Source organism: Myotis myotis, unplaced genomic scaffold, assembly GCF_014108235.1.
Source record: "Myotis myotis isolate mMyoMyo1 unplaced genomic scaffold, mMyoMyo1.p scaffold_m19_p_13, whole genome shotgun sequence".
Taxonomy (NCBI): domain Eukaryota; kingdom Metazoa; phylum Chordata; class Mammalia; order Chiroptera; family Vespertilionidae; genus Myotis; species Myotis myotis.
In genome coordinates, this window is record NW_023416317.1 from 53061276 (window position 1) to 53086266 (window position 24991).

The 24991-nt window shown below is 49.0% G+C and overlaps 3 protein-coding genes across 7 annotated transcripts; 2 read left to right on the forward strand and 1 right to left on the reverse strand.

The window, feature by feature from the left end:
- Positions 1–998: 998 nt before the first annotated feature.
- On the reverse strand, positions 999–3508 carry LOC118668388 (5-beta-cholestane-3-alpha,7-alpha-diol 12-alpha-hydroxylase). The gene has a single exon (XM_036333313.1). The coding sequence runs from the start codon at positions 3054–3056 to the stop codon at positions 1563–1565; it is 1494 nt and encodes a 497-aa protein (XP_036189206.1). The 5' UTR covers positions 3057–3508; the 3' UTR covers positions 999–1562.
- Positions 3509–5788: 2280 nt separating this feature from the next.
- ZNF662 (zinc finger protein 662) lies at positions 5789–15856 on the forward strand. The gene is given in 5 exon segments (XM_036333314.1): positions 5789–6005; positions 9793–9919; positions 10560–10673; positions 14355–15343; positions 15345–15856. Coding segments are annotated over 5 exon segments (1293 nt in total). The 5' UTR covers positions 5789–5984; the 3' UTR covers positions 15387–15856.
- Positions 15857–16799: 943 nt separating this feature from the next.
- KRBOX1 (KRAB box domain containing 1) lies at positions 16800–23243 on the forward strand. Of its 5 annotated transcripts, none has more exons than XM_036333318.1 (5): positions 16800–16991; positions 18682–18763; positions 21526–21652; positions 22201–22305; positions 22986–23243. In XM_036333318.1, the coding sequence occupies exons 2-5, from the start codon at positions 18731–18733 to the stop codon at positions 23096–23098; spliced, it is 378 nt and encodes a 125-aa protein (XP_036189211.1). In that variant the 5' UTR covers positions 16800–16991; positions 18682–18730; the 3' UTR covers positions 23099–23243. The 5 variants fall into 5 exon arrangements, with proteins under 5 accessions (XP_036189211.1, XP_036189208.1, XP_036189213.1 ...); XM_036333315.1 differs by having other exon boundaries at positions 16983–17113; XM_036333320.1 differs by having other exon boundaries at positions 16983–17113; positions 22204–22305.
- Positions 23244–24991: the final 1748 nt, after the last annotated feature.

Below are 24991 nucleotides of genomic sequence, written 5' to 3' on the forward strand. Positions count from 1 at the left end.
CACAGCTGGGGAATTGGGGGGTCAGAAATGAGGAACATGATACCAAGCCCCATGGGCTCCAGTGTGGGGAGGGGACAGGAGGAAGAATCCCGGACAGACAGCAAGGACCCATAACAGATGTGCTGTGATGCAAACAGTACTCGGGGAGCCCCAGCAGCTGGACGCCTGAGGATGGGATGGGGCCAGACCTAAGAAGGCTTCCAGGAGTAGCCGGCTCTGGGATTGGCAGGACAAGCAAGCAGCTGTGCTTTCTAGACCGAGAGAGTTCTACCAGGGAAAGCTGGCCAAGTTGAATTGCACTGGATGGACAATTTGGGGACCAGCTGGGGCAAAACTTAAATATCAGGTGTGTGAAGGGAATGGGGAACCAGAAAATAAAATAGTGACAGCTAGAGATGCTTTTAGAAAAGGTCTCTGGCAGCAGAGTGAGCAGAGGGCCCTGCGGGCCGGGTGCGGAGAGAAATGCTTGAATCATTCCTACACGGAGGCAGCATTTCTCTACCGGCTGTGCCCTGTCTGGTGGCCACTACCCACGCGTGGCTGTGGAGCACTTGGAATGGGGGGCCGGCCTGAACTGAGACGTGCTGGAAGGGTGAAAAGTGCACACCAGATTTTTGAACATACAATACAATATACAGATGATGTTTTATAGCATTGTACCCCTGAAACCTACATATTTTATTAACCAATATCACCCCAATAAATTCATTTTTTTAAAAAGTACATACCAGAAAAAAAAAGTACATACCAGATATGGAAGACAATACCAAAAAAAAAAAAATCTGAAAGTATTCTTTATATTGATTACATGTTGAAATGCTAATATTTTGGATATATGGGGGTAAGTTCAATATATTATAAAAACAAATTTTACTTGCCTTTATTTTTTATTTATTTAAATTCTTTATTGTTTAAAGTATTACATGCGTCTCCTTTTTCCCCCATTGACCTCTTCCCGGCCGCTCCCACCCCCAGCACATGCCCTCACCCCCCTACTGTCTGTGTCCATTGGTTATACTCAGATGCATACATACAAGTCCATTGGTTGATCTCTCACCCCCTCACCCCCTGCTTCTTTTCTTTATAAAATATATATGTCAACTAGGAAATTAAAAATTACACATGTGGCTTGCCTCGTATTGGTATTGGACAACACAGTTCTAGAATGCAAATTCCAGAAGACATGGAATAGAATTGAGGGGGAAAATTAAGGAGGGGGGAGTGGAGGTCATATTGGCAAGATGCTGAGCTCCTCGTGGGGACCAGCTTCTATCCCGCAGGACTGGTAGAGGCCTGTGTTATCTCCCAATCCCTTCCTCTGGACTTCCTATGACAGGGGGGCCTGCAGAACCCACTGAAGGGGCTTTAGAGAGACAGTGGTAAGCCTGTGAGGTGACTAGAAGGAGACAAGAGAGCAAGGAGGACCACCAGGACAGAGGTAGGGGTGCCACAGAGCCGCAGGGAGCAGTCGTCGTCGGGGGTCTTGGCTGCAGAGGGGCGAGAGGAGGCGAAGACCCCCCAGGGAACCCCGCTGGCCAGGCCGGCGGCCCCCTTGGCAGAGCTCACTCAGGGGACCGCAGGCGGTACCGGAAGCGCACGTCATGGCTGGGCTGCGTGGTGCCGAAGCCCCAGCGCTGGGGGTCCACGGGCGGCACAGGCACGTCGGGGTCCACCAGCTCCAGGTCAAAGTGTGTGATCATGAGCAGGACAAAGAGCTTCATCTCGCTCAGGGCCAAGAACCTGCCGGGACACATGGAGACGCCCGAGCCCCAGGGCATGGTGTAGTGGTGGATCTTCTTGCCTGCCTTGTAGAAGTCCACCTTGCGGCTGCCGTCGGGGTTGAGGAAGCGGTCGTACTTGAAGGCGGCGGGCTCGGGGTGGATGTCAGGGTCCATGTGCACCGAGAGGTAAGGGAAGAGGGCCACGATGTCTCCGCTGCGGAGCCGGTACTCCTCCCCACTGGCCATCGTCAGGACGTGGTCATCGTGCACCACCCTGAGCAGGGTGGGCGCTGCCCCCAGCCGCAGGGTCTCCTCCATCACGCTGTCCAGCACTGGGGTGCGTTGCAGGGCACTGACGTCGAAGGTGAAAGACTGCCCGGCCTCCCCCAGGACCTGGGCAGCCTCCTTTCTCAGAGCCTGCATGGCTTCTGGGTGCTTCAGGAGGAACAGGAGGGCCCAGAAAGAGGTGGGCCCCGTGTTCCCCTGGGAGGCCCACAGCATCATGAAGTTGAACTTGTCCTGCATGGCCGGGGCTACCCCCTGCTCCCTCAGGAACTGCAGCATGTGGGCTATCCAGTTGCTGACGCCATCCTTCTCCAGGTTTTCTCTCACAGAGAGGGTCTTGTGGAAGAGGCGCTGGAGCCGACCCACTTCCAGCCACTCCCGGGGCCCCAGCAAGGAGTAGACAAACCTGGGGAACAGGCGATCGAACTTACGGAACTGCGTGAACAACTCCTCCGCCCGGAGCAGGTCCTGCTCCGTGTCCTTCGTGTAGCCAAACAAGCTCAGGTACCCAGCCTTGAACAAGACGTTGTAGCAGAAGTGAAAGAGGCCATCCTCATGCCAGCGGCTGGCCTCCGGGCGCGGGCCCGCGGGGCCCAGGATAACCAAGGACAGGCTGTCCCGCATGGTCTTGTTGAGATCCTCCAAGCCGTGGCCCATGAGGTGCTTGGTGCTGGCTGAGTGGATCATCCGATGGTCGCCTGGCACGGACTGGTACCCAAACACCTTGAGCACCAGTTTTTCCGCATACTCCACAAAGTCTAGTTTTCTCTTCACGTCCTTGAGGATGGGGCCGAAGGAGAGGGGGTCCATGACAAAGGTGAAGTACTGGCCCCCCAGCTGCACGGTGAAAATATCCCCGTGCTTGGCCCGCATCTGCTTCAGGAATTCGGGCATATTCTTCCGGAAAGCCATGGCATGGCCCAGCCAGGGCACAGAGCCCTTGTCCAGAGGGGGCTCCTGGGGCCTGCGCTGCCGGAGAAGCCCCACCAGGCACAGGTACCCGACGATGACCACCAACAGGGCTCCCAGCACCGGACCCCAGGGCACCATGGCTGTGCTCTTGCAGGTTAAACTCTGGACAGACTGTCCAGAGAGCTTTTGGGAGGCCTTGACAAGCTGGGAGTGAAAAGGTCTGCCCACACGGACCTTGCCCTACCAGTTGCAAGTTATAATAAATAACCCTGGTGAGACAGTATGTGGAAGTGAAATTAGCACTTGCTAGGGCCTGGTCATGTGGGGGGAGGAGGAGGTGGGACCAGGAGGAAGCCTGTAACTTAGGGTCACAGCCCCTTACCAGCTCCAGCATTTCCTCTACAAAGCCTTCCTGCCTCTGCTCTCACCTCCATGATCTACTGACCACTCACCCCTTTATTTACTCACGTGCAGTAATTCATTCATTTGCTACCTCATTCATCAGAAACGTACTAAGCAGTAACTAAGTTTCACATCCACCCCTTTCTTATTTGTCTTCAGTCTCTGAGCCTCTGGCCTGGGGGCCTGGCCCTGGCCCAACTGGTTTGCATACCTGTCTAGCAAGGATACACTGGAAATCTTGAGAAATTATGAAATGTCAGAGATGATAGAGGCCTCTGTGAAGTGTCAGATCAGGTCCCTGCCAGCAGGCCCCAGAAGGTAAAGGCTGTTCCATTCATCTGGTGGTCGCCTGGTATGGACTAGTGTCCATACCAGTCAAAGAGCTCAGCCCATTGTTGCGAAAGGTGAAGTTCAGACTCAATCCAACCACTTCTGATCACCCCGGATGACTCTAATTTCCTGATGACTTTCAAACAGGGACTCTGTCTCCTCAGGTAACCACAGGATTTCCACATGCCCTCAGGAGCTGGAAACATCCCCACTCTTCCTCCATGAAGTCCTCTCTGACTGCCTAGGGCACAGCAGGAACTCAGCACCATTAACTCTCTCCAGCCTTAGAATCCATTTGGCAAATTGTGGGCCAACTCCAATGAGCTGAACTTAGTCCCCCAGTTTTTAATGGGTGGCAGTACCACCTTACATTCATCCTCACCTTCATTCATTCATTCACTCACACCCACTCATCCATTCATTCCCCCCTTCCTTGGAACAGCCCCATCTATCCTTTCAACAGATATTTACTGGTCATTTACTGCCAGAAATGTTGCCACAACCTGAATGAGACAGACATAGTCCCTGCCCTCATGGAGTTTATGGTCTAAAGCAATGATGGCGAACCTTTTGAGCTCGGCGTGTCAGCATTTTGAAAAACCCTAACTTTGGTGCCATGTCACATATAGAAATTTTTTGATATTTGCAACCATAGTAAAACAAAGACTTATATTTTTGATATTTATTTTATATATTTAAATGCCATTTAACAAAGAAAAATCAACCCCAAAAAATGAGTTCGCGTGTCAGAGGTATCATAGGTTCGCCATCACTGGTCTAAGGGAAAATACATTCAGTCATTGCCCACAGAAGTATATCATTACAATTGTGTTACGTGCTGCACCAGAGAAGAGCAGAGTGGGAAGGGAAGCGGGGCGTCGGGAAGGCTAATCAGGTGGTAATTAAATGAAGGCCTGGAGGATGCCAAGGCCAGGTGTGTTGGGTGGTGGTGGTGCTAGAGATGGAGATAAAGGTGTGTGGGGTGTGCTGCTCAAAGCATATGGCAGGGTTGTCCTAACGCACAGGGTGCACACCCACTCTGTGTGGCTGCAGAGCTGAGGGGAAGAGCCTCCAGCAGGGTGTGGCTCCCCAGGCTCAGTTTGGATTCGTGCTTTGACCCACTGCATTGACCCCTTTCTCCCCAGCCACGGGGTGTCTGGATCTGTGGTAGGCAGTTAGACAGACAAGAGCAGAGCAAGGACCATGGGCCAAGAAGGTCACCAGGTGCCTAGCAACAGACAGTTGTAGGTTGGGACCTCATCCCCAGGGTGACCTCTCCTTCCCTAGCATATCACTGGTCTTGTGGTTCGGACCTCCCTGGCCTTTCCTCCCTACAGATAACATCTAGGCCTCAGTTGTATTTCAGCTCCAGGCTCAGAAAAGCAGCAAAACCAGACACCAAGACTGACCTCAGGACCAGCTGCGTTGAATAATGACCCCCTGCCCTGGTGCCGGCCAGGGAGACCACGACCCTGAAAGGACACACCTGGAAAACTGCTGAATTATCTATTGAGATCTTGCCTTGGGACCTCCCCTAAAATCTCCACCCCTAAAACCCTTAGAAGGGAGGATCCAATCTCTCCCTCCTGGGAGCATGCCTGCACCGCCCCCGCCTCCCCTCCAGGCCTGTCACCTTTACCTCCCTCACTTCTAAGCTGCAAGGGCCCTTCCTCTGCCTCAACAACTTGTTTCATAAGCCCATTTCTTCTACCAATTACTTCTTCTAACTCTGTGATCTTATAAATAAATGTCCTCTTATAGTTCGAGTCTTGGCTCTGAATTCTTTCCGAGCCAGAACTCCAGGGCTGAGATTGCTGAACCCGGGTCCCAGTCTGGCCCCACAGGTGCCCTTCCCGCTGCCGCCAACAGATCCAGACTTCCGGGCGGCCAGAGGGACCGGAAGGGACTCCTGGCTCTTCCGCCGGCGGAGGCCTCCCAACTCCTCCGAGTGGACCGGGGCCAGCGATCTCGACGGAGCAGGGCGACCCCGAGACGGGTCTCCGCCTCCCTCCCACCCTCAGCCGCAGCGCCGCAGATCGCAGGGGCGGGGTGACCGCGGCGGGCGGGACGGCCTGAAAGGACCAACGACACGCAGCGGCGGCCTCCGGGCGTGCTAGAGCGGCTGCGGCGGCGGGGAGGGGCCACGGCCGGAAAACCGGTGACGCACTTCCGGCCATGGAGCCTGCTCTCTGGTTTAGGGGTCCCTCGTGGAGCGTTTGCGCCAGGGCGCTGTGTGCCTGCCAGTTCGTCTGCAGAGCGGTCAGTAAGGCAGTGGGGCTGGTGATGTCAAAATTTCTGTTCGGGTCCGAGTTCGTTGTCTTGCAAACTTGAAGAATGAGTTCCCGGACAAAGACGGTAAGCGGTCATAGAGACATAGACAGACTCCCTGCCATGGGGAGCAGCAGGGAGCGGGCCCAACCGCGTGGCCAGTTAAGTTTCCTAGTCTAAGGGTAGACATATGCTCTGCTGGCTTCTGCTTGGGTCGTTCAAAGAATTCTGCCGTAGAACCTTTTAAAGCTCACGTCTCCCCGCACCCTTTTTCCCGCCCGGTTGGGTTGCCCGTTTTGTCGGGACCGGGCGTGGTCAGCAAGCTGCACTCCGCCCAGGTCTGCAGTGTTCCACCTCCACACCCGCCTGGGATCCCGTCCCTGCCTGCCTAGGCCTCTTCTATCTCTTCTCTGGGTTTGGAGAAGGACTAGCGGGGCGGGGGGGGGGGGGCCTCCTTCCCTCCCATCACCGCTGATCCTAACTTGCTCGTTGAGCGAAGCCATCACTTGGCCCGGATTCGCGGGGGTTCTCAGAAGCCCCCCGAGAGCATTGTTTCGGTGTCCTTCCGCCTTTATCCATATATGGCCCAGGGTGTTGAGCAACTGGGCACCGACCAGAAGGTTCCATTTATCTCTTGTGGTTACTATATTGGGGTTCTTTGTGCGGTCTCTAGTCCGTTTGCACCGCCAACGTCCCAGTCTTTTTGCCCTTTGTTCCTCTTCTAGACGACACTGACTGCTCCCCCCAATGCCTGCCACTTCCTGCCCACAGCCTCACCCCAGAATGCAACAGCAGTCCCGTTGGATTGGAGGTGCAGGGGAGAAATTATTTCACTCTGCCTTTAGATTGGGTAATAGTTTCACTTAAGTTAGGGATGGGCTTACTTATGGTTCCTTTGCCTTCCTAGCATTCAAGGTTTCTTCTTTTTTCCAAGAATTGAAGGGAACTCCTTTATGGCCGCTGGGCTCTTGACAACCCGGCCCACGCATATATCGGTGTTAACCTAAAAATAAAAAGCCGAAGTGCCAGGCAGCCGGTGTTTACTTAAGATCAAAGAATAGCTATTCAGGAAGCACTGATTCAGGCAGAAACCCAAAGAGTGTTCTGATTATGGGGTGAAGGGAAGGGGAATAATTATGTGCATAGAAGAGACTGAATATACATATGGATAATGGCCAGACCATATAGAAAAATAGAACTCTGACCTGCAACCTCAAGCAATCAGCCCAGGAAGGTAATGCATTATCTGCACTAACCAGTCCAAGTCAGACTACTATCTGTGTCAACGAGTCCGGGAAGCCACAATAACCCTCGTATCCCCAAACAGCCAGAGTTTGATTAATATGCTCCCCTGGCCAATTACATACAATGTTTTGCTCCTAGGCAACCCTCATGGCAACAAATCTCTCAGCACACCCCAAGCCTCCTTTTTTCCTACTATAAAGTTTTCCCACTTCTCTGCGTACTTTGAGTTTCTGCCAAATGCAAGTGACTATGGCCAGCTCCCTTGCTGTTACAAACTCTGAATAAATATCGTTTGCTTGTTCCCGTTTGGGTGGTCTTCATTTATTTCCACAACTTCGTTTAAGTTTAACTTCCTGACATGCTGTGTGATGCTCGGTAAGCCATTTCCTCTCTTTGGACCTTCTTTTCTTCAACTGTTCAACATTTCTTAAATGTTCAACATTTATTTTATTCAACAAATACTCCTTGGCACTTTAAGATTCTGGGCCCTAAGAGGGGCTGGACACTGGGTGGAGGTTAGAGGCACAAAGATGAACATATCCAGAAGTCATCTGTTCTCTAGGAATGTAAAACAGTAAAGGAAGGCAGATATAAGGCACATAGTCAAGTGAAGTATATAGTAGCTTATGTCAGCATCCACCCTACAAGGGTACAGAGAAATGGAGACGTGTGGTCCGTGGGGAGAGGGCCTGGAAAGGGTTCCCAGAGGAAGCCTGCGGTGCCCCTGGCAGTGGATGTTTCAGGGAGATCTTTGGAGGGAAGAAAGAAGGACCACAGAGATAAGGTGCCCTCCATCTTCCTGGAGAAGCCAGAGTGGCACGAATCTTGCAGCCTTCACCTCTCCCTTGCAGAACCCTGGCCCGTGCAGAGCGTGGGCTGCTGGGTGTGGGGCTAGCATGGCTGGCGGGACCGCTATGTCAGGCCCTCCCCTGTCTGGAGCATCCCTTCCCCACAACGAGCAGCCCCCGGGTGGGCCCAGGGCACACTCACTTCCCCGTGGGTGGCCCAGGTCATGGCCAGGCCACTCGAGCTGCTGCTGGGACAGCTGGTGCTGGCCTGGCCCTGGATGCACCTGGTGAGTGTGGCACTGGCACCACAGAGCTGACTCAGTTGTGCCCTGGCTCTAGGCCCAGATAAAGGGCGGAAAGGGGGTAGTGAGGCCCCCGGGAAATTGGGGTACATCCCAGAATGGAGGACCTGGAGGAAGAGGCTGGGAGCAGAGTGGCTTTGACACCATCAGGAGAAGCACACTGGGTATGGCTAGCCGCATACACACGAGCCGGGTGCTGAGGCAGAGGTGTTCACAGCGCTGTGCGCAGTGACAGTTGCCCAGAATTTCCATGACACCTGTTGTACAGAACTGGTTATATTTAAGCCAGGTCTTGAGATGAACATGAGTTTGCAGGCTTAGGAGGGAGGGCCTGGATCTGCAGGCAGGGGGAGCTGCAGGTGCCAGGGCTCAGATCTGGGCAAAGAAAGGTTTTGAGTTCATAACAGGATGGTGACAAGATAAAAGATAATTAAGGGTGGTGGCTCAGGATGACCCTTGGCAGGTAAATTGGGCCCCTGCATAATGAATGGGGTTGTTTACGGTGCCGTGGATTGGGACTTATTTAGGTAGGTGTAGGTGAGCCAGCCTTTGAGCCTGGCAGTGCAGGGAAAGTCGCTGTGGGGACTTCATTGGGCAAGAATTGGCAGGAAATGGACCAGACTGGTGCCCCCATAGAATGGAGATTTCCATCCCGATTGAGGCAATGGTTGGGAATTAGAAGTCTTTGTTTCTTAAGCGGGTGAGAGAGAAAGGAAAGAAAAGGTGCAGGAGTTCTGGCTCCCAGAGATCCTGGGAAAAGGGCACACTGAGACTGGGGCCTGGGGAAGAAAAAGCAGGGTGGGGTGTGTGGGAGAGTATGTTGGGGTAGGGGAGAGCAGAGAGTCAAGTCCGAGTTTGAGTCTGTCCTGTTGAGTACAGTTTCCAGAGCAACTTGGGTGTTCTGGGAGCCCTTAGCTGCCTCTGGCTGGTGGCAGTGACATGGAGGGAGAGGAGAGAAAGGGTCCTGCATAGGGCAGGGGTGGTGGTGGGGGGTGAAGACAAGGCCGTGTGGCATAGCAGGTAAGAGCCAGAGAGGTGGGCGGGCGGGCGGTGTGTCTCAGTCTGTATCCTTGGGGGAAGGTGATCTCTGACCCTCAGTTTCCTTTTCCATAAAAGGGATCTAACACCCTCATAGGTCATGAGACCTACGCGAAGTGATACATGTGAAGTGTTTGGCGCAGGCTCACTGAATGGTGGTGGTTTTTGTTCTCACCATTGGTGACCTCTGAAGGAGGACTCATGGGAAAGGATCACACCTAGAGCACAGACAGTTGTTTCTGGCATAAGGGATGGGAAGAGGAAACCCGCACAGAATCATGAAGAAGATGAGAGGAGGTTTGCGGAAGTAAAGATGAAGAGGCAGACTACTGGCGGCCGATCGCTTTCATCTTTGTAAGCGGGGGGCAGGATCTGCTGACAGTTCCTTCAGACAGTCAGAATCCAGAAACTCAACCAGCATCCCCTCCAGTGCCTGCCTGGTGTCCCCCTTACCCCAAGCCTCGGTCCTGGGATAGGGCATTTAAACACGTGTTGTTTCAGGGCTCAGTGACCTTCGAAGACGTGGCTGTCTACTTCTCTGAGAACGAATGGACTTGCCTGACCTGCCCTCAGAGGGCCCTGTACAGGGATGTGATGCTGGAGAATTATGGGGCCGTGGCTTCCCTGGGTAAGGGTCTTTCCCCGAGGACTTCGTCTCTGTCCTTCAGAGTTTCCTGGTTCCTTCTTCCTCAGAGACTCAGGAATCTTCCAGAGCCCTCGGCCGAGGAGCATCTTCAGGCTCATGGATTCTTAATGACCCAACCTCAGTGGTTCCTGGGCAGTAGGAAGTCCTGTTATCATTTCGGGCCTCACATAGGACCTCCTTGCCCCAGGGTCAGAGCTGCCTGCCTCCCAACCCCTGTGCTGTGGGTACAGTGGGAAGGGAGCAGATTCCTGCTGCCCCACAAAGCCCTCATTCCCCTAAATTTGGGAGACGCAGCCTAATACCACATGGCCATGCAGCTGTCTGAACCTGAGAGCGCTAAGAGAGAGAGAACCAGAAAGCTCCATTCCTCCGCGAGGAAATCGCCTGTTTGCTCGCTCAAACTGTGAGGAGCATCTCCTGCTCTCCTTGCTGACCTTTGGAAGCTGCTGGCCCCTCTTCCCTGGGTCTCTTCACCTTTCCCTGGATGTCCTTTTCTTGTTCTCCCTGGTAATTTCCCTTCTTTCCCCTCCTTCCCCTGGAGACACAGGCCTGAGGGAGGAGCCTGGGATTACTCTGTGTGGCCCCACTCACCTGTCTGTCCCATTTCCTTCCCCTCAAGCAGCGTTTCTATTTCCCAAACCGGCTCTGATTTCCCGGCTGGAGCGAGGGGAAGCCCCCTGGTGCTCGGCTCCTCAGGGAGCTCTGGATGGAGAGGGCTGGAAGGGCGTGTCCTCAGGTGAGTGGAGACACACGTGTCAGTCACCTGACCGGTCCCCTTGTCTCGATCTTTACCTTGTAATAGTTGTGTGTTCTCTTAACCTCGTGTTGTGAACAGCAGGGGGATTCCTTTTTGTTCTCTGCGTCCCCATCTTGTTTTATTCATCCTGGCTCCTCTGGGTGCCATTTTCATTCACATGTTTTTTCTCTTCCCCATCTTTGATGTTCTTACGTGGCCGCCACTTACTTTTACTCCCTGACTTTTCTGTTTACTCTCTGATCGAGGTGGCCTTTCCACCCTCCTGGCCTGCTTGTAATCTCCAGCAGAAGATTCTGGCTGCCCTTTGGGGCATCACGGCCATCTTTATCACGGTAAATCAAGAAGTTTCAATAACCCTGAACCAAACAGTTTCTATTCCTCAGGGATTTCTGGTGGAGAAAGCCGTGGCATTCCTTTAGGCCCAACACAGGGCTTTCCTGCTCCTAACTTCTCAGTGAGAACTCTGTCCCCTTATTGCCTTGTTGGCTCCATTCTATCTTCTCCCCACAGGGGCATTTTTGTGGGCACAGTGGGACACAAACTCTACCCTCAATTTTCCGTTCTCACAGTTCCTTGCTGCATCTATCAGTCTTTCCATGCTTAGAAACTCCTGATTACAAGTAACAACCCAGTTCAAATTGGCTTAAACAGTAAAGAGGAATTTATTATTTCATGTAACTGGGAAGTCCATAGATAGAGTAGGCTGCAAATAATTTGATCAGAATTTCAAGCTCTGCTCGTTTCCATCTCCTTGTATGTTGGCCTTGTCTACAGTCTGGCTCCTCTCATGATTGTAAAGGTGATTGGTAGTTGTGACTCATACCTGATAGGGAAGTGAAGCAGGCCTTCTGCAGACTTGAGCCATTGCTAATCGGAGTCTTGAGTATTGTTCCAATGAGCCAGCTTAAGTCTTATGCCAGCTCTAAATCAATGACTGTGTCCAGGGAAGTACTGTGCACCAATGGACTTGGCTTGGTCCCTGAATTGATCTCTCATGTAGTTAGTCAGGTGGGACAACCTGCTTAGCTTAGACCAGAGAGAGGCCTACACTAGGAGCTGGAGCTGGGATCACTTCCACCCAAAGGGCATGGCTACTCCATAATGGGGGAGAGAGAGAATGGATGTAGGGAGATAACTACAGGGTCCTCTATATTCTCAGGATCTCGATGCTTACTCCCGCTGCCACCAAGGGAATTTAGGCAGAAAGCCAACAGCTAAGTTATTCCTTAAGCCATACCCTAGTTCCCTGAACTGCAGCAGATCTCCCTGGAGCTCATGCTCCTACTCAAAGTCCACTTTTGTCTCAGAGAAGAGAAGAGACTACTCAGGGAACACACAGTCCCTGGCTTTAGTAGCATTAAAAGGTTGTCATTTGGAAGGTGTAGAGGTGATTTGTTTCTTTGGAGGCTTCAGATGGGCATTCCAAAGGGACAGATCTTAGCTAAGCCCAAAGAATTGTGTATTAGAGTGGACTTTTGTGTAGAGGTGTCTATCTTTAGAGTAAAAAGTGACTCTGGAAATAGCTGAGTGAGGCTGAGGGGCCAGTTCTTATGGATGCTATAGAACAGCGGTTCTCAACCTGTGGGTCGTGACCCCTGTGGGGGTCAAACAACCCTTTCACAGGGGTCACCTAAATACATCCTGCATATCAGATATTTACATTACGATTCCTAACTAGCAAAATTACAGTTATGAAGTAGCAACAAAAATAATTTTATGGTTGGGGGTCACAACAACATGGGGAACTGTATTAAAGGGTTGCAGCATTAGGAAGGTTGAGAACCACTGCTATAGAGAGACCCATTGTCGATTCTTTGTGGAAGAGATGGCAATAGAAAGATGGATAGGAAGGAAGGAAACTCAGAGATCATGGCTTCCTGACATAGCCTCTGGTATAGCTCCTTGCAAGTCCATCCTATCCTGATTTTTTCTTAAGTGAAAGATAGAAGAAACCATAGCCTTTCCTATTTCTTCTTGACATTTTAAAGTGAGTGATATGTTTTCATATTTTGGGGAACTGATGGAATAACAATTTCCTGTACCTCTATTTTCTATCCTTTACACACACACATACATATATATATATATATATATATATATATATATATATATATTATTTTAGAGAGAGAGAGAGAAAGAAAGAAAGAAAGAAACATCAATTTGTTGTTCCACTTATTTATGCATTCATTGGTTGATTCTTGAATTTGCCCTGACTGGGGATTGAACCAGCAACTTTGGCATATCAGAATGATGCTCTAACCAACTGGCTATCCAGCCAGGGCTTATTATTTATATTCTTACGCCCCTTAAATTTCAAGTCATATGTGTTGCCAGTCTTTCCATCCACCTTCATTCTCTTCTTCCATGTTTCATCTCTGCTTCTTTCCTAATGGGCTCCACTTCTCCCACGGAGCCAGCCTTCTATATATATATCTTAGCAGGCTATCCATTACTTTTCCTTTTTTTGTTATATACTACCCTTCCCTGCACCAGAAGGCTCAGCTGGGGCATAGTGTTTCCCTAACGCAGTGGGGCCTGGCACAGAGTCAGAAGGCTCGCACCATACACGGTGTTTCCTTATGCCCGGGGCCCCGCATCAGGAGGCTCACACTGTACACAGCGCTCCCTCCTGCCATGGTGTCCCTTCCTGCTTGGATCTCCCATCTTGAGCAGGAGGAAGAGCCATTGAACCTGAACCCACTTACTGGTGAGAAGGAGATGAGCACTTTTCTCCTAGTCACATATTTTCCTCTGTATTTCCCATTGTAAAATGTTAAAAGTCCATTTTGCCATTTATGTTCTAAATAAAAATCCTCTAAAAATCTCCAAATCAATCAAGAGAAAACAAACTCCAAGCTTCCAACTTCAATTGAACAGGCACAGTTAATTAAATTGGGTGCATTTTGGGTCATAGACTCAAACTGAATAGATGGCCTATAGTCAGCCAACATTTTAAAAGTAAACACATTTTACTCATTGTGTTAGTTGCCAAGGATTAAAAAACAAGTAATATTTGGTGCCTGTTCCAGAAGGGCTCACAATCTAATAATAGGACATTATATGGAAATGTATAATTATAGCAAAAGGTGGTACTGTGGAAGAGGTGTGAATAACACCCTATGAGAAAAAAGGAGGCAGTCTTTTCCCAGCTCTGCCTCAAGTAGTTTGGGGAAGTACTTTTCATGGCAGCCCTGGTGATTGGATTGAATGAGAAGACTACACTTCCTTTTTATGTTAACAAGTATGAGGGAGAGTCTTCTTGCTGCTCCCCTCTATGTGATGAGCTCAGGTTCCGCAGGTATACCACAATGATTCTTGATTTCTGACCAGGTCTTTTGCCCAGAATCCTGGCTTGTTCTTCTTAGGTTATAAACTAGACCACCTGTAAGTAATTCTGACTTGTCCCCCTTAGATTCAATTGGACTATTTCCCAAGAGCACCACTGCCCCCATGCTTGGGTCTGGTGCTGAGATTCACAGCCCTTAGGAACTCTGTCTAGTTGTTGCCTTTTGCTTTTGGTGGCTTTCTGTGTGTTAGTTCTGCTTTGTCATTTCAGCTAGGTCAGGCCTCTGGCACTTGGAGAGAAATGGATATATTGGTGACTGTAGTCACTCTGTCATGGGTAATCATGACATTTGCAGCTCTGATTTCTTCTTCCAGAGGGTGTGTTGAAGAGTGATGAGAAAGAAGATTTTATTCTGAAGGAGGAAATTTTTGAGGAGCCGCAGGACCACATGGTACCATCAAGAGGACCCCCGTGGTGTGGGTCCGGGAGATTCTGGTTTGGAAAAACCCATGAAGAGGAGAAATGCAGGTTAGGAAGGTGGTGTAACTACCCCAATGGGAGAAATGTGGGGAACACTACAAATGATATTATGGAAGTGATTGCCAAAGGTGAAATGATCTCAGTAGAAGAGAGTTCAGAAAATACTGATGTTAACACCCACCTGGCTATACACCAGAAAATTCTAAGTGAGCAGGTATTCTGTGTCTGTGAAGAATGTGGCAAGTGTTTTGATCAAACTGAAGACTTGTATCAACATCAGAGAATTCATGATGGAGAGGTCTATGAATGTAAGGAATGTGGGAAGACTTTCAGTTTTAGATCACATTGCATTGCACATCAGATAAGTCATACAGGTGTAAAACCCTATGTATGTCAAGAATGTGCTAAAACCTTCATTTGGAAGTCAAAACTGATTCGGCATCAGTTAATACACACAGGAGAGAAACCCTTTGAATGTAAGGAATGTGGGAAGGGTTTTAATCAGAATGCAAACCTTCGACAGCATCGGCGAATCCACACCAGGGAGAAACCATATACGTGTAAGGAGTGTGGGAAAAGCTTTATTCGGAACCCAGCCCTTCTTCAACATCAGCGAATCCACACTGGGGAGAAGCCTTATGAATGTAAGGACTGTGGGAAAGGCTTCACGTGGAACTCAGATCGTGTTCAGCACCAGAAGATCCACACTGGAGAGAAGCCTCATGAATGTACTGATTGTGGGAAAAGCTTCATTTGCAAGGGAAACCTTATCCGACATCAGAGAATCCATACTGGGGAAAGACCCTATAAATGTAATGACTGTGGGAAGGCCTTCAGTCAGAAATGTGTTTTGATTAAGCACCAGAGGTGCCATGCTAGAGAAAAAAACCTATAACTGTCAGATCTCCCACCTTCTGGAACATTAGAGAATACATAGTGGTGATACTTGTTTATGATATTCATGATACAGGAACCCCGGAGACAAAATGAGATGACCATCCACATTTGCTACGGCTCTAATCTGTTTCTCCTCCTGAACAGATACCCTAGCAAGATTGGTCCCCCTGTTCAACCATGTTCATATTAGGCAACATTTAGTTGAGCACTTACGCTGTGCTAACCACCATACATACATCCTCTAATTTTTCTCAATCTGATTAAGGTAGATATTCATCCCCATTTTATAAGTGAGAAATCTGAGGTTGAAAGGTTATAAAACTCATTTAAGGTTGCTTAGCCTGTGAGGGCAAGAAGAGAGCAGACAAGAAAACTGGAGAGAAATGAAGCTGTATCACTAATGACAGTATTAAAATTGTATTATTTTATGTTAAGGACAGTGATTTTTCCCCCCCCTGAAACTACATTGTTCTAAAATGAATATTACTTATGCAAACCACTCTGGTATAGCTTCTTTTGATTTTGCCTTAGCATACCTACCCCACCAACAATGTATCTTATGATGATGCAGTTTCTCGCCAGTAAAATGAGGTCCTAACTCCTGCTCTTCCATATTTAAGTCTTTGGGGAGTGATCAGAGGAGCTCCTATAAAGGTCCCAGGTTATGCATACCACCCAGAACTTGAGATAAGATAACCTTGAAAAGATGTGACCTAAGTTCCACACAGGGACCTTGTGGATCCCGGGGAAGTGTCGGTCTCCATAGGATATGGCCGAGGTCAGGATGCTTCCCCTGGGCCCAGCCTTCTTGGTAGAGTGGTGGTTTTGTGGGAAACAATGGTTGAGCATGAATGTGAGGTAAAAAGAGCTGTAACTCTGAGCTCCATGTGGGGCATCACAGTAGCCTGGTAGGAACTAAACAACTGACATCAACAGTGGCGGACAAGTGAAGTTCGCGGACCGGTCAGGACAGTCTAGGAGAGATGCGCAGGGCAGCGTGGTGGGCTTCTGGCTGGGGACTGGGCTCCCTTCTCCCTGCTCCCGACCTCCCCTCTTTCGTGGTGGCTCTCTACGGAGGACCAAAAAGCACTGCCTTTTTGACATCCTGGGGGGTGGTTCTTCTGGATATAGAATAAGATCACCACTCCGTTCCTCGACTTCCATTTATTCAGCAAACATTTCGGAGACTCCTCTGTGCTGCGGCCTCCACCCCGTCCAGGGTCGCCCTGCAGCCCCGTTCAGATCCCCCTCCAGGCTCTAGATCGCTCTTCCAGGCCCTGAAGGGAAGGGCCCACCCGCGGGAGGAAAACACGTCCAGCAGGGGCTGGGCCAGTCTGTTTCCAGAAGTGGCTTCCGCCTCCAAGGGGCGGGACTACTGAGGCGGGCTCCGCAGCTACGAACCAAAGCTCGGCTTCCGGCTCCCGCTCAGACTCCGCCTCCTTCCGGAGGAGGTGGGTGGTGCGGGTGCAGGACCCGGGCGCGGGCTCGCTGGAGGCTGGGAAGAAGACGGGATTTATCTCGCCCGTCCTCCCGTCTCCTAGGCTCGTCTCGCGGGAACTAGGAGGAACCACCGAGATGCGGGGTCCTCCAGTTACTAGAGGGACTCTCAGGGACGGTTTGGTCGGCGGGTCAATGTGAGGAAGTACTTCCGGGGCGCAGCCATTGTTCGCGCAGAGAGTTTGGTTTGCGAGCACCCGCGGGCCGCGTGCAAAACCTCCGATCGTTGGGAGGCTGCGTAGGCCGCTCAGAGCCCAGGGTGAGCGGGTCTGACCCGGCCCGAGTAGGAAGGGGAGGCCCTGCGGGGAGACGAGAGCGGCGGCTGCTGCCACCGGGTCCTCACCCCACCCCCGGGTCCTCACCCCACCCCCGGGTCCATCCTGTCGAGAGGGGGCGCCAGCCTTCGGCTCCGACCCCTTGGTTTCTCGTCCCCAGCACAGCCAGCGGCCTGTTTATTCTTTTTGGGAACTGATAGAATTTGAGGGGCGTTGACACCGAGGTTCGTAAAAAGTCTTGGTTGAGCTCCAGGACACGCTATCCACAGAGACTAGGCCCCTCGGCCGTTTCAGCCCCTCTCGTCCCGGCTGCGGAGACCCGGCCGCACCCCCAGCCCGTGTCCACCTTAACGGCTCTCTCCCGCTCCAGGTGGTCCCAGGAGGCCGGGCTGTGATCACTTTTATCTACTCACCTGCCCTGGTGTCAACCCCATCAGGAAGCTTATTAATGTCCCCAGAGCAGGCAAAGTCTTGGCAGTGCTGAAATGGTCCCTCCCCCTCCCCCCTCCCCTCCTTCTACCCCCCCTTCCCCCTCCGTAATGGAGGCTACTTAGTTCACAAATTGGAGAATGTGGAGTCCTGGATTTGGATTGGCTCATTTGAATGTATAATCCCTCCCCCCCCCCCAAAAAAAAACACCCAAAAATCTCATGACGAGTCATATCCATCAAGCACCTAATGTCCAGTGTGTCCAGTGTTTGGCATGGAATTACCTAGGTACAGTATTGGAGATAGGGAAAGATTTCTGGACCAAGAAATAACATCCACTTAACGTTTCCTCATTGTCTTAACCTAACTGTTGAGGTTGGTGATCAATGGCATTAAGCCGCGGGTCCTGTTAGTGCCGTGTATTGGGTTGTGATTCGCTCCCCGTTGGGTTTTGTTTGTGCTGCAGCTCCCTAGCTGTGCTTTTCCCCGTAGGAAGAAGTGGAAGGGAATGATCTGTAGCAGCGGTTCTCAGCCTTCCCCATGCCGCGACCCTGTAATACAGCTCCTCATGTTGTGACCGCCAACCATAAAATTATTTTCGTTGCTACTTCAAAACTGTAATTTTGCTACTGTTATGAATCGTAATGGAAATATCTGATATGCTATATGTGTTTTCCGATGGTTGCGACCCACAGGTTGAGAACCGCTATAGGGTGGCCAATGCTGCCATTCTACTTTTAGGTCAACAATATGGATCAGACCTTTTTGCTTAAAATTATTTTGTTTAATATGTCAATTTTATTAAGTATCCACTGCAAGGGACATTTATTACAAAGATATGAAGACAATATCATCATTTAAGAGAATTGGAGGACACAGCTACTACAAGGGGTACCCATTTACTCAATCTGAATCACTGCTTTGGTTACCCTTGGACTTAAACCCTCCATGAGTTTAGCAGCATGTCTGCTGTCTGGCCACTGTGAGATGTGTATTGTCACTGACACAAGGCAACAACTGATGAGTAACAGTTGATATAGCCTCAAAATAGGGTGGATCAGATGGGTGCAGGAGTTATGGTCAGCAGAGTTACAGTTACTAATGCTTGTTTCTTTACCTTCAGCTCCTGAGTCTTAACCATTCCTCAAGACCCGAATAAAAGAGGTCAGATAATGACAGCAATGTCCTTAACAGCTGGGCCCCAGGTGAGCTGAGTTTCCTCTGTTTCTACATGAATACATATATGTATATACACATATATTTATATATGCATGTATGCTTATATATATATGCACATAGACATTCATATAACTTGTATATACATAAGTATACATGCATGTATATACACATGTAACATTTATATATATAAAATACGTAAATTTCTCAGTGAGGTATTATTTATCTACGATATAAATCTAAACTGTATAGCTCACTTTTTAAAAATATACACACCTGCCCTGGCCAGTGTGACTCGGTTGACTGTCGTCCCATGCACCAAAATATCGCCAGTTTGATTCCCTGTCAGGGTGGGTTGCAGGCTCCATCCCTAGTAGGGAGTGTGCAGGAGGCAGCCAATCGATATTTCTTTCTCTTTCTCCCCCTTTCCCTTCCTCCCTCTCTAAAATCAGTTAAAAGAAAACATATTTAAAAATATATATACACACTTGTATGACCATCACTCATATTAAGACATAGACCACTATCACTACCACAACAAGCTCTATCATTTGCCATCCCAAGCAGTCCATCCCAAACTACCTCTGTCACCATAGTTTAATTTTATTTGTTCCTGAACTTCATGTAAATGGAATCATTCAACATGTATTCTTTTGTATCTGCCTTATTCTGTTCACCAATGTGTTTATGAACTTTACACATAACAGTCCTTTTTAATTGCTGAATAGTTTTCCATTATATGATTATATTACATTTTATTTATTCATTCTTCTTCTGTGGATGGATATTTTTATTGTTTTCAGAATGCAGTGAATAGGAATGCAGTGAAAATTCTTGTATATGCCCTTTGGTGGACACGACGCTCATTTCTCTTGGGTGCGTCTTTAGAAGTCAAATTGCTAGGTCATAGGGTATACATTTGATTAGTTTTAGTAGATGCTGCCCAACAATTTTCTGAAATGGTTGTTCCAATTTATATTTTTACCAGCAGTACATGAGAGTTCCAGTTGTTTCACATTCTTAGCAACACTTGTCATTCATTATTGCTAACTCGTTTTTAGATTTCCTTTTCTGCACAACCAGTGATATGGAGCACTATTTCATATGTTTATTGGCTACATGGATCTCCTCTTATGTGAAGTCCCTGTTCAGTTATTTTCCCCATTTTGTAATACATCGTATGTCATTTTTTTTCTCCTAGTTATAGTTCTGTATTATGGATATGAGTTCTTTGTCAGCTGTATGTGTTATGAAATATCTTCTCCCAGCCTTTGGCTTGTTTTTTCACTCCCTTAGTGGTGTCCTTTGATAAGCAGATTTTTCTCTAGCCTGTTCCAAGTAAGCAATGTTTTCCTATTGGATCTCCAACCTCACTACCTTTGCATGGGGGTGGGGAGTCATTGACAAATGGGAGAGCTCTGTGCCTGGGGTAGTGGACAAGGAGACAAGAATGAGGGAAGAACTGGGATGAAAGCAGAATTGGGAAATGACAGTAAAATGAGCACCCCAAATAATCACCAACTATTACAAAGTGGGGAGGGGCTGAGAGCTAAGGTGTCAGCCATATTCAGTTCCATATTAGTTCTCTGCCAGAAGCCGTTCCATCCTTGCTGCTTGACACAGTCGCTGCAGGGAAGAAACATCTGCACAGCATATTGTTCCAAGGGACCTGGCGTATATGGCATACTGTTCTTAATATGTTTGCTCCCCTTCTTAGCGCTATGTGTTCTAACCAGAGCCACCTCCCCGAGAAAGGTTGTTTCCCCAGGTGGGAATGTTTCCCTGGAGTTAGGGATTAATGGGACTAGGGAAGGGAATAAATCAGTAAGACCCCCTAGTGTTACAGAAATACCGTGTACTACTTATGAGGAACTTAGACTAAGACTGTTAGCAATAAATTTAGGACTTGCTAGGCCCACATCCCCAGGGGTATACCCACTAGAGAAAGTACCAAAGCCTATACCCCTAAAAACCCGCCGACGCAGGGCAGTCCCAAGGAAGACCCACCAGCAAGGCTAAAAGGACATAACCTTTACTTAGGCCATAGAATAGGAAAATCTTCTTCAGTTATTTCCTTATAGCTTAACAGTAGAGCAGTAGAATAGTGACCTTGGAATAGAAATAACAAACTAGCCCTTACAATGAAACACAGAGACTAACCTTTAGAATAGAATATAGAAACATAGACAATAGATAAGATTAAAATCAACAGAGCTAGATAGAGATAAGATTTTTAGCAAAGGTCAGATAAGAAAACAAGGAACTGTAAAAGGTCAAAGGAGGACCCAAAACATACCATGATGTAACTATAGAGGCATGCTTATAGAATCAAATAGTATATATACAGCTGTAACAGGACAATGAAGAAGAACCTGACTATGCTGATCATCTGAATGCTGTCTCCGTGTCCTTCATTCTTCACCGACGCTGTCCACACCTTTGGGAACCCCTGGACCGCTGGGGCTGGACCCCGGCAGTTCTGCTTTTATATATATGTAATTTCACGCTCAGGCTCAAGCCCAGCTCCTATATAGTAGTCTCTTTGGAGGTCACTTATATTGGAAGCTCATGTATTTGATTCTAACTGGGAAAGTATGCTGAACTCTGGCTGCCTTTAATTGGCATCCTCTTTCCCCACACCTTCCAAATTTTACACAAAAACTCACCAGGCACATGAGGGTCCCAATACTAAATACATACCATTGTAGGTGCCCTTCCCAGGCCTTTCATTGACAGTGTTGACCATCACCAAAGTCCTGAGGCCTGGAAGAGCAGTAGCTTGTTGTTTCAGGAACTGGTGACTTTTGAGGATGTGGCCGTGTACTTCACTGCGGAGGAATGGGCCAGCCTGGGACCTGCTCAGAGGGCCCTGTACAGGGATGTGATGCTAGAGAACTATGCGGCTGTGGCCTTCCTAGGTAAGGCCTCTGCCGTGGGTCTCTGCCTGGGCCCTCAGGAGTTAAAGGGCTCTCTTACACTTAGTAGCTGACCCCAAATGCCAATGTCAAGAGTTGCCAGGTACAGACAGCCCCGGTGTCTGATCTCCAGGAAGGCTTTCCTTCTTCTTCCACCATAAAAGCTACCCTCCCTCCCCTCCTTAGAGAGGTACCCTCACCCTAGCATTGAGCCTCCAGATTATCTTGAGAGAACTCAGCCCCCTATTCTCCCTGTGGGATTTGCCCCTAGGAGCCATGTGTCTGTTTTCCCCAGTGAGAATTTTCCATCCCCTAGCAAAGAAGGTAAGAAATTTTGTTTCCCCTTAAATAGAAATTTGCCTCCCAGGGTATTGCAGGCTTCCTTGGGAGCATGATCCTGAGGCTTCTTCCCAGGACCCCTATTTAGGGTACCTCTAGCTCAGTCCGCCCAGGATTTGCTCTCCTCACCTCTGGCTACAACTCAGTTGTAGCCATAGGCTGAGGTTGACCTCTTGACCTCTAATCTTTGTGTGTGTCTTCTTTCCTTCAAGCAGCATCACCCAGTTTCAAACCAGCTCTGATCTCTCAGCTGGAACAAGGGAAAGAGCCGTGTTTCATTGAGCCACAAGGTCAGAGTTGGAAAGCAGACCTTGCAGGTGAGTTGAGCGAGGGGTGCCCTTGCCAGCGGTGTCTCTTCCTTTGCTTTTATTTCATCAACATGAGAGATGTGTGTTGTGAAAAGCATCATGGAGTACATTGGGATCCTTGCTCACACTGACTGTATGTGATTCATTGCTTCCTATCCGTTTACACCAAGCACGTCAAACTCATGTAACGAGGCATGAGGCCTGCCGGCTGCGAGTTTGACATGCTTGCTTTACACTGTAGTAAACACCCTGCTTGAGCGTTCCACACACTGGGATGCTTTTATCCCTGGGGATGTGTGGAGACGTTTTTCTAAATACTTGTCTGCTTGTATGCATACATGCATAACCCATGGATACAGACTGTAGGGTGGTGAAGGATTGGGGCAGGGGCGGGGGCGGGCTGTGGGAGCCAATGGGGGGTAAAAGGGACATATGTAATACTTTCAACAATAAAATTTTAAAAAAAATAATGAATACTTGTCTGGTTATGTGTGATCACCTTTTTCCAGTTTCCCCCAGTTTTACAAAATTGGTAAAACTGTAGTATTATTATCTTGTCCACTAACCAACAGAACAGATAGAAAAATTTATTTTTGCTTTTGATGATAATTAATATATTAAAATTCTATTTTTTATATTGAAATACTTTAAGGTAGCTTACAGATACTTTGATTTTTCCTTCCCTTTAGGATACAGCGCAAAATTAAGAAGATGTATCCACTTAGCTAAAATGATGTCAGATGCCATAAAATTAAAACTTCTTCAGAATCATCTCTTCTGGGAAGACAGAACAAAGGCTTAATTCCTTACGTTTAAATACCACTTTTCAGAGTAAGGAGTTGGTTTAAGAGCCATCTTAAATGATGTCAAGTATGAATTTTTTTCTGCTGACACATGCATTTCCTAGATTTAATGTTTTTCATTCATTAAAATTGTTCATGTTGATATACAAAGCTTGATTTCATGTCCTTTTTAAAACAGCTTTATTGAGGTATAACTCACAAACTCTGCAGTTCATCCATTTAAGATGTACAGCTCAGTGGTATTTAGTATATTCAGATTCGTTTAAGCATTTCTATAGTCTACTTTTAGAACATTTTTGTTATCAAAAAAGAAGCCCTGTATCCATTAGCAGTCACTGACCATCCCTCTTTCCCCCACATTCATTTTAGGCAGCCACTTACTTACTTTCTGTTTCTACCGATTTGCCTGTTGTGGATGTTTGGTATTAATAGAACCATACTCAGCTGGCCATGTTCAGCTGGCTTTCACTTTCAAGTTTCTTTCATTGTGTAACATGCTAGTGCTCCGTTCCTTTTATGTGTGAACTAGAGGCCCAGCACATGAAATTCGTGTGCGGGAACAGTCCCTAGGCCTGGCCTGCGGTCAGGGCCATCTTCGCTGGCTGCTCACAGCCGCCCCTCCCCCCCACCTCCCACCCCCGGTTCCCCTTTTGCCATCGGGTGATTGGAGCCTGACAGCCGGGGGAAGGGACTGAGAGGTCGGCTATTCCCATCTGCTCACTGGCCCTTCCCGCCACCACTGGTTGCCCTCTGTGTGTGGGGCAATAGGCAGGGCAGGGGCCTTGGCCTGGCGCCGCCCACATCCCCCACCACCCACCCCCAGTTCCCTGTTCACCATCAGGTGATCGGAGCCTGCTGCCTGGGGAAAGGGACGGAGTGCGCCTTATAGTGACTGGTCCAGTGGTAGTTCTGGTCGTTCCGCCTTTAGGGTCAATTTGTATATTACCCTAGGAATAGAGACCTGGTGCATGTGTGGGGACCAGCTGGCCTGCCCTGATGGGGGTCTCAGATCTGCCACTAGGTGGCAGGACCAGCCTGGGTGAGGGTCTGAGGGCGGTTTGCAGCCTGGCCTTGCCCCGATTGGGGTTGGGGGGGGGTCCCGGCTGGGGGGCAGGGCTGGCCTGGGGAGGGGCCACCAGGGGTTTGTAGGCTGTCCATGCCCCCGATTGGGGTGGGGGTCCTCATGAGGGGGCAGGGCAAGCCTGGGTGAGGGGCCATGGGTAGTTTGCAGGCCGGCCACGCCACCAATCGGGGTGGGGGTCCCTGCTGGGGGTGGGGCCAGCCTGGGCAAGGGGCCGTGGTGTTCTGGTCTCTGGTCATTCCAGTCGTGATGGCGTTGCAATCGCTGGCTTTTTATATATATAGACAATACCCATTAGATGGATAATACCACATTTTGCTTATCCATTCATTAGTTGAAGCACATTTGGGTTGTTTCCACAGTTTGGGCATCTATAATAATAAAAGCGTAAGATGCTAATTAGACAGATGTCCTTCTGGGATGAAGCCGGGGCTGCAGCCGCCATGGCTGCAAAGGCCTACTCTTGCATGAACTTTGTGCATCGGGCCTCTAGTTATGAATAATGCTGCTATGATCATTAGTGTACAGGTTTTAATGCAGACGTATGTTTTCATTTTTTGTGGGTACATACTCTAGATATATACAGGGTAGGATAAAAGTAGGTTTGTAGTTGTGTGAGTACGCCAAACAGTTTATTTTTTGTGTTAGTAATTAATTACTGTATTATTTTCCATATGAACAACTGTAAACCTACTTTCTCCCCACCCTGTACTCGCTGGGTCATAGGATAATTCTGAGTTCTGTCTCCACCCCTGTGAAGCCGGGTTCTTAGTAAGTAGGAAGAACTCAAGACCGAATCAAGGCCTAGAAC